This window comes from Corapipo altera, unplaced genomic scaffold, assembly GCF_003945725.1.
Source record: "Corapipo altera isolate COAL_440 unplaced genomic scaffold, ASM394572v1 292, whole genome shotgun sequence".
NCBI lineage: Eukaryota > Metazoa > Chordata > Aves > Passeriformes > Pipridae > Corapipo > Corapipo altera.
Genome location: NW_020885117.1, coordinates 73,628 through 83,099, shown reverse-complemented (window position 1 = coordinate 83,099; position 9,472 = coordinate 73,628). Strand labels below are relative to the sequence as shown.

Sequence of the window (9,472 nt, the reverse complement as noted above, 5' to 3'; positions counted from 1 at the left end):
CCCAGACCCATCCCAAACCCATCCCAGACCCATCCCAAACCCATCCCGAACCCGAGCCAAACCCATTTGCCTGTGACATTTCATTAAGCACCTTCCATGATCCAGCTTTTCCCTGCTCCCAGCAGAGCAGCAGCAGCCCGGGATCCTTACCCAGTCCTTTCTGCGGGGCGGGGGAGCGGAATTCCATGAGGTAACTCAGGTAGGGCTTCTCGGAGCCGATCTCGTAGTAGCGGATGTTGCCGTCGCCCTGGAGCAGCAACGGGAACAGGGACATGTTATTCCTCTGGGAAATGTGAGGGGGAATAAGGACCATCATAAAGACCAGTCAGAGGGCAGGGAGAGGTGGGATTTTGGGAAGAAATTCCTCCCTGTGAGGGTGGGGAGGCCCTGGCACAAGGTGCCCAGAGAAGCTGTGGCTGCCCCTGGATCCCTGGAAGCGTCCAAGGCCAGGTTGGAACAACCTGGGATAGTGGGAGGTGTCCCTGCCCATCCAGGACCTGGATGATGTTTAAGGTCCCTTCCAACCCAACCCATTCTCTGATGACAACCCCCAACACCACATCCCCGGGCAGTGCCAGGGGCACACAGGTTGGGAATGCCCAGGGAGATGCTCCAGACATCCCATACCTTCCCAGCCAGGTACAGCATGTGGGTGTCGGCGTCATAGAACGGGAAGAGGAGCCCCGAGAGCCCATCGATCTCCTCCTCGATCAGGGGCATGGACAGGTCTTCCTGGAAAACAGGGACAGGGCCTGAGCCACCGGGATGGCCCAGTGCTGGTGCTGAGCAGGGTCCAGCAGGGGTGGAATGGGGTCCCAGTAGGGATGGAATGGGGTCCCAGAAGGGATGGAGTGGGGTCCCAGAAGGGATGGAGTGGAATGGAGGTTCCAGTAGGGATGAAGGGGGTCCCAGCAGGGATGGAATGGGGGTCCCAGCAGGGATGGAATGGGGATCCCAGGAAGGATGGAACAGGAGTCTCAGCAGGGATGGAATGGAAGTCCCAGCAGGGATGGAATGGGGTCCCAGAAGGGATGGAGTGGAATGGAGGTCCCAGCAGGGATGAAGGGGGTCCCAGCAGGGATGGAATGGAGGTCCCAGCAGGGCTGGAATGGGGATTCCATCAGGGCTGGAGGGGTCCCAGCACCCACCTGGTCCCACAGGGCGATCTGCCGCGTGTTCCAGCGGGACACGCCCGTGGTGAGCAGCCTCTTGGTGCTGCCCAGGAACACCACCCTGTTGACACGGTGGTTCTTGCAGCTGGCCTCCTGCAGGGCAGGGGGAGCTCTGTCAGCACCACTGACACCCCAGGAAAGCCCCTTCCTTGCCCCTCTTTCCTCTCCCAGCTCATCCCTGGGACATGCCAGCTCTGTCCCCAGCGGTGTGGGGACGCTGTGACTCAGGACCTGTCCCCTGTGCAAGCCAAAAACGCCCATTTCCATGAATATCAGAGACCACCTTTACTGAGAACCCACCACCTGCCTCCAAACTGTGACCTCTGCACCTCCCTCTTTAATTTCCACTGTTTTCCACAAAGCCTTAATTAACAAAGGAATAAAACCTTCCAACCTGGTGGAGGGATGAGGCTTGGGATGAGGCCGAGCCCTCCCCATCACCTCCACCTGATGAAAGAACCCTCTCCAAGCAGAGCATGGCCTGCAGCCCCTGCCCTGTTCATGAGCACCTGCAGCACCCTAGGGATGTTTTTGGGACATTCCAGCGGGATTCCTCCCCAAGATCTTATTCCCAACCCCCTTGTCCCGTGGTACCTGCAGGACCCTCCCAGAGCGCGGCTCCACCACGCGCAGCTTCTTGTCCTTGCAGGTGGTGGCCAGGAGGCTGCCGTCCGTGTTGAAGGACATGCACAGGATCACGTCCGTGTGGCAGTCGATCATCTTCACCGGCTCCCCGATGTCCAGGTTCCAGATCAGGACCTGTGGGAAGGCGCCCTGGAGTGACCCGGGCCCAGTGGTAGGGGGATCCTTCCGGGTCCCTCCCAACTCAAACCATTCCGTGATCACACCCTGGTGAGCCCCACCCGTGCCACGAGCAGGGAAAGAATCACAGGATCATAAAATCATAGAATCAGTTGGACTGGAAGTGACCTCCGAGATCATCAAGCCCAACCCTTGATCCAACCCCGCCGTGGTTCCCAGCCCATGGCACTGATGCCACATCCAGTCTCATCTTAAAAACCTCCAGGGATGGAGAATCCACCCCTTCCCTGGGCAGCCCATTCCAATGGTTGATCACCCTCTCTGGAAAGAAATTCTTCCTAATATCCAACCTAAACCTGCCCTGGCACAGCTTCAGACCGAGCCCTCTTGTCTTGCTGATGGTTGCCTGGGAAAAGAGACCAACCCCCAGCTGGCTCCCCCCTCCTGTCAGGGAGTTGCAGAGAGTGAGGAGGTCTCCCCTGAGCCTCCTCTTCTCCAGGCCTTCCCAAGGGCATTCCCAGCAGATCCGGAGTGTTCCCGGGCAGGACTCACCTTGTAGTCGTAGCCGGCGCTGAAGAGGATGTTGTTGGTGGTCGGGTGCCACTCGACCAGCCCCACGCGCCGGCTGTGCCCGTAGAGCTCCAGCACCGCCTCCGTCATGTTCCTCTTCAGCCCCCCCTCGGGAATCTCCCAGATCCGCACCTGTGGGATGGGGCGGGTGCTGGGATGGGTTTGGAAGCCCCAGGACACCCCAACACCCTCCTGGGGGCTCTGAGCTGCCGAACCCCTGGGGTGCCTCCATGGCAGCCTCACCCTGCACACCAATGCCACAATGTCCTCGTCCCAGGTCCCTCTCCTCTGGCAATGGGAAGCCATTCCCTGTGTCCTGTCCCTCCATCCCTTGTCCCCAATCCCTCTCCAGCTCTCCTGGAGCTCCTTTAGGCCCTGGAAGGGGCTCTCAGGTCTCCCTGGAGCCTTCTCCTCCCCAGGTGAACCCCCCCAGCTCTCCCATCCTGCCAAAGGCTGATCCTGCTGCCCCTTCAGCTGCTCCTCCCTCTCTTCCCCCGCACCCCAAGGATTGTCCCGTCCATCCGGGAAGGGGGGACCCCAAAAATTAGTTCCCAATTACTGCAGTGAAAAACCTGCAGGAGGATTTCCTGCCTGTTTCGAGGAGGGGGACCCTGCTCTTGGGGCACAGAGGGAGGGGAGCTGTGAGACAGGCATGGCTCCAAGGGACAATTCCAAGAGCATCAGAGGATTTCAGACTCGGCACGAGCCGAGGACAAGCCACACGAGCCGAGGACAAGCCACACGAGCCTGGTTGTTGGGTGTTGGAGGAGGTGGTTATGAAAGCAGTGGGTTATGAAACAACTGTTACCAAACCTCCTGCTCAGAGAGAGCTCCACACTCCAGAGAGGCTCCTGCAGCACCAGCCCAGGAGGACACAGGGAAAGCTCCATGTGGTGTCACCTCAGCTCAGGGAGCAGCTCCGCAGGGCAGGCAGCCCAGGGATGGGAATAACACATCCTGCATCCCTGCCCAGCTGGGAATCACGGCCAGGGCTCTGCAGCAGCATCACCTCTGCGGCCTGTCCCGGTTACATCATCCCTTGTGTTTGCCAAAAACCAGGGGAAGTGCCAGGGACGGGCTATTTTGGGCAGGTTTCCCCACGGCCACGGTCACCGTGACCTGGAAATGGATGTGTCGGGATGGGCACAGCACTAACACTGCCCTCTTGGCAGGACAGGCACAGCTGGAGCTCACCCAAAATTCAGCCCAGCCCGCCATGGAAATGGTGCTTTGGGGAAAGTCTCATTAAAAAGGCCCCAGAGGAACAGCCTCGGCAGAAATTCCAGCACACGGGGAGAGCAGGAGGGGTGGGACACAGAGGTTTCCTCTCCCAACCCATCCTAAGAAACCTCCTTGATAAAATTGTTCCTGAAACACCATTTTCCACAAGGAAATGAATCCTGCAAACAGGACACGGTGCTGCAAACCCCTCTGGAGCTCTGCACAGCTCAGTGTGCACAGAGAGCTCCAACATGTGGGAAACAAGGAGCTGAAACACTTCTGGAGTCTGGAGAATTCCCCTGTTCCCCTTCCTGCTTGGTTTGTCCTGCCCTTAAAAGCTCCTTCCCAAAAAAGCCTTCACAGTATTTGAGGAATTCCAGGGTCAGCCCTGCTGCTGATTGTGCAGTGAGGACAAATCATGAATCCCTGGGAGAGCATCTGGAGAGGACAGGGGTCATTATCCAAGTGGGAACAGAGAGATGGATCAGGTACAGATGGATCAGGTACAGATGGATCCAGGTTTGACAGAAATGGGTAAATCCAGGAGGGATTCCCAGCACAGGGATAACCCTGTGGCTGTGACAGTGATCCCTGTCCAGTCCTGGGCCTGGGGGAAAAGTTGTCCTGAACCTCATTGACCCTCCTGGGAGTGAACAGAGACCCCAAAGGTGCAGGACCATGGGACATGGGGTGTCACCAGGAGCCCACCAGTGCAGGGCTCCCCTCCAACTCATCCCCACGGTGGGGAACCCCCACACTGACATCCTCATCCCGATTTCCCAGTTTAACCAGGCTCCTGGAGTGCTCCCAGTACTCCCCATCCCTCCCAGCTCCTCCCCTCCCCAGTGTCTGGGTATGGAAGGTTCTCCTGGTGGGACACAGCTCCGGTGGCTCATGGCTGGATTTTCCTCCTCTCAGAACCCCCCTGGACAAACCTCCAGCTGACAAGAAATGCCAGTTTGAACCGGATCAGGAGGAGGCATCAGGTGGAAAACTGAGGATCTGCAGAAGCAGGTCTGTCACTGGATAAAAGCTGGATCACCCCAAGCCTGGCATTTGGCAGCGCAGGGCAAGTGATGGATCCTGATCTTCCCCTTTGTACACAAGCTTTTTTCCCTTTAGGATACAGCCTTTGGGATGGATCACAGAATCAGGGAATCCCTGAGGTTGGAAAAGCCCTCCCAGCCCATGGATCCCCCCTGTGCCCCATCCCCACCTTGTCCCCCAGCCCAGAGCACTGAGTGCCACGGCCAGGCCTTCCTGGGACACCTCCAGGGCTGGGCACTCCAAACCTCCCTGGGCAGCCCCTGCCAAGGCCTCACCACCCTTTCCAGGGAGAAATTCCTCCTGATGTCCAACCTGAGCCTCCCCTGGCACAGCTGGAGGCCGTTCCCTCTCCTCCTGTCCCTTGTCCCCTGGGAGCAGAGCCCGTTTCCCCCCTGGCTCCCCGGGAATGCCAACACAGGATCCAAGTTGGGCACAATTTGGCTGTTGCTTGGCATCAATCTCTGACCCCCTCTCCATTCCCAAGATGGATGATGTATAAATAGATATAAATATATATTTTAAAATATATTTATCTTTACTTCTATATAATTTAGTAAATATAAGTGCTATATAAATACATTTAAATTTATACTTGAACATATTTATCTTTACTTCTATATAATTTATATTGAACAAATAATATATAAGTAAACAGAAATCGATATAATAGCTATCATGGATATAATAGATATAAATATATATTTAAACATATCTTTATATTTACTTACACAATTTACGTAGTATAAATTCTGTATAAATATATATATGTGCATAAATCTATGTATATATTTCATATACGTGTATTTATAGATATAAATATATACATAAATATATATTTTTAGATATAAATATATAATTAAATATATTATATATAAGTAAATATAAATCAATATAATAGATATCATGGATATAATAGATATAAATATATATTTAAACATATATTTACATTTACTTATGCAATTTATGCAGTATAAATTATGTGTAAACATATATATGCATAAATCTATGTATATATGTAATATGTGTATATTTATATGTATAAATATATACATAAATATATATTTTTATATATAAATATATTTGCATAAATTTCTGTGTATATTTAGTGTGTACATGTTTATATGTATAAATATATAAATATAGAGAAATATTTATTTATATATATGTATATATAAATATAGAAATATAGATTCATATAGAATAATAAAATATAAATATATATAAATATACAAATATATATAAATATATATAAATACATATAAATACATATAAATATATATGTATATATAACTATAGAAATATAGATTCATATAGAAATAAATAATAAAATATAAAAATATAAAAATATAGAAATATGTGTTTATATATTTACATGTATATATAAATATAGATATATATATTTATATATAAATAAAAAATAAAAAATAAATGTATATAAATGTAGAAATATAGAAATATATACATAAACATGTATATATTTAATATACTTAATAATTTATCAAGTATGACTTTATAAATGACATTAAAAATTAAATCAACTATAAATATTGTCATAAAATATTATCAAGCTTTACAAACTATAAATGTGTAATAATTAAAAATTAATTAAAATCGTAACAAATATAAATAAATAAATAAAAATTAATTAGGCACCTAGTAATTTTATATTTTTATACCTGCCCTGTATTTATATATTTCAATAGAAATGTGTCTCTATATCAAGTGCAGGGATGAAGGGCAGGAGGTGCCCACTCACCGTGGTGTCCTCGGAGCAGGAGGCGATGATGTTCTCAATGAAGGGGTTCCATTTGATGTCCAGCACGTTGCCCTGGTGCCCACAGACCTTGGGGTAGTTGGGTTCGATCCGACCTGTCTGTGGTGGGGAAGGGAGCCACAAATTAGCAAACCCATCAAATTTATGGATAAAATGGGCTTTAAGTCGGGCTTTTCGAGGGTGGGAACTCATCAGAGGGGTCAGAGCCATGGCCCAGCCTGGGATGGGGTTTAGGGCTGCAGGAGACCCCCAGCCAAGCCTGGGGTTGGTTTTGTTCCATCAGAATTCCAGGGCTGGCTGTGGTTCATCCAAATGTGAGAAGGGGGTTCTGCAAACACGACCCCCCCGGGGCTGCTCCACACGGGCACACAGCTGGGGAGCTCAGCGGGAATTTGTGGGATCATGGAATTGGTGAGGCTGGAAAACCGCCCTGAGATTGAGTCCAACCCTCCCCCAGTACTGCCAAGGCCACCACTGACCCACGTCCCCAAGTGGCACATCCACAGGGCTCCTAAATCCCTCAGGGATGGAGATCCACCCCCGCCCTGGGCAGCTGTGCCAGGGCTGGACAGCCCTTTTGGGGAAGAAATTTTCCCAATATCCAACCTAAACCTCCCCTTTGCAGGACGGTCGGAAACCGAGGGCAACAGGGCTGGAAGGGACTCAAGGTGCTCCAAAGAAACCCTCAGGTCAGATCAGCCATCAGGCCATGAATCCCAGAATCCCAGCACAGTTTGGGCTGGAAGGGGCCTTAAAGATCATCTCATTCCACCCCCTGGCACAGGCAGGGACACCTCCCACTATCCTGGGTTGCTCCGAGCCCTGTCCAGCCCGCCTTAGTGGAATTCTTTGATATTTCCTTGGAACACATCACTTTGGAAGCAGCACTGCCCAAGGTCCACGTGCCTCCCCTGCGGGACAAACCCCCAGGGACCCCGGGATCATCAACACTCCTGCTGGTGCCACCCCACGATGGGATCCTTCCACAGGGATGAGACACTTCCACATGGATGGAAATCCTTACAAAGCGTCCAGGTGAGATTCCCACCACGGATGGGTCCCAGGAGCCCCTTCCCAGGGCCCTGGCCAGGAGTCTCCGTGTCCCACCACATCCCACCGCCCTTCCCTTCCCATGCTGGCTCCTTCCCGCAGCCCCGGGCGCTGTGCTGGGAGCGTGCAGACAAAGTAGGTCAGCACCACACACCACTAAATATTTCATGGCCCTCCCAGCACTGACCTCTCCCGGATGAGCTCCCGGCTCCCTTTAACGGGAACAAAGGAACACACCATGTCTGTGCCACGGGAAGCTCCAGGAAACCGGGAGAGAGCTCTGGGCAGGCCCAGGGTGAGCCCCTGCAGTGTGGCTGCTGGGGGTGGTGGTGGTGTTTGAATTAAGGTTTATTTGGATTAATTTGCTCTCAAGGTGACAGAGATGCCAAGTGCCAGGTGGCCCCGGTGCCGCAGCTCCGGTGGATTCCAGCCCGGAGCAGGGCAGGACCATGGGAAGGAGCTCCAAGGGATGGAGCTGCTCTGTCCCAGAGCCAGGCTGGGAGAGCTGGGAATGTTCAGCTGGAGAAGAGAAGGATCCAGGGAGAGCTGAGAGCCCCTTCCAGGGTCTAAAGGGGCTCCAGGAGAGCTGGAGAGGGACTGGGGACAAGGGATGGAGGGACAGGACACAGGGAATGGCTTCCCACTGCCAGAGGGCAGGGAGAGATGGGAGACTGGGAAGGAATTCCTGGCTGGGAGGGTGGGGAGGCCCTGGCACAGGTTTCTTAGAGAAGCTGTGGCTGCTCCTGGATCCCTGGAAGTGTCCAAGGCCAGGCTGGAGCAACCTGGGCTGGTGGGAGGTGTCCCTGCCCATGGCAGGGGGTTGGAATGGGATGAGCTTTAGGTTCACTTCCAACCAAACCATTTTGGGATTCTGTGATTTTAAGGCTCATGGAATCATTTAGGTTGGAAAAGCCCTTCTAAGACCATCAAGTCCAACCCTTAACCCACCACCAAACCATTCCCCCAGGGAATCTCAGCCTTCCTGGGCTCCACTGGGGGTGGAGCTGCAGGAAACCATCCCAGGAGGCACCTGGAAACACAGGCAACCCCCACCCTCGGCCAGACCCCTCAGCAAATTTAAAATCCTTTCTCAACTTTAAAATCCTGTCTAATTTTAAAATCCTGTCTCAGTTTTAAAACACTTTCTCAACTTTAAAATCCTTCTCAATTTTCTAATTCTTTCTCCATTTTAAAACCCTTTATCAACTTTAAAATCCTGTCTAATTTTACAATTCTTTCTCAATTTTAAAACCCTTTCTCAGCTTGAAAACCCTCTCAAATATTTTCTCAGTTTTAAAACCCTTTATCAACTTTAAAATCCTGTCTCAATTTTAAAATCCTTTCTCAATTTTAAAATTCTCAGTTTTAAAACCCTTTCTCAACTTTAAAATCCCATCTCAATTTTAAAACCCTTTATCAACTTTAAAATCCTGTCTAATTTTAAAATTCTTTCTCAGTTTTGAAACCCTTTATCAGCTTTAAAATCCTTTCTCAGTTTTAAAGCCCTTTCTCAACTTTAAAACCCTTTATCAACTTTCAAATCTTTTCTCAGTTTTAAAACCCTTTATCAACTTTAAAATTGTCTCAATTTTAAAATCCCTTTATCAATCAAACAATATTTTTCCAGGCCCTGCAGAGCCGATTCCTGCCCAAATTCCTGCCTGAATTCCTGCAGGAGCTCTGAGTCCTCCCTGGGGCAGAGCCATGACCTGATCTGGCCCCGCAGCCCTGGGATGGGGTTTGTGGGTCACTCTGGGGATTGAGGTGAAGGACAGAAATAGGTTCCTGCTCTCTGGGCCTCCAGTCCCTGAACAAACAGCTCCATCCCCGGATCAGGGTCACTGGTGTCCTCCCTCTGCCCTGGGTCGGGGTCACT

At 50.8% G+C, this 9,472-nt stretch overlaps 1 protein-coding gene across 3 annotated transcripts in view; it reads right to left on the bottom strand.

Moving 5' to 3' along the window:
* Positions 1-9,472, bottom strand: part of CORO2B (coronin 2B) — a 43,144-nt gene that overhangs the window by 3,898 nt on the left and 29,774 nt on the right. For all 3 annotated transcript variants that reach the window (XM_027669933.1, XM_027669934.1, XM_027669931.1), the window contains 6 exons: positions 6,529-6,645; positions 2,487-2,636; positions 1,767-1,931; positions 1,149-1,265; positions 628-732; positions 151-247 (listed from right to left, as the gene is read on the bottom strand). In XM_027669933.1, the coding sequence (XP_027525734.1) occupies positions 151-247; positions 628-732; positions 1,149-1,265; positions 1,767-1,931; positions 2,487-2,636; positions 6,529-6,645 (751 nt within the window). The remainder of the gene's footprint in view (positions 1-150; positions 248-627; positions 733-1,148; positions 1,266-1,766; positions 1,932-2,486; positions 2,637-6,528; positions 6,646-9,472) is intronic.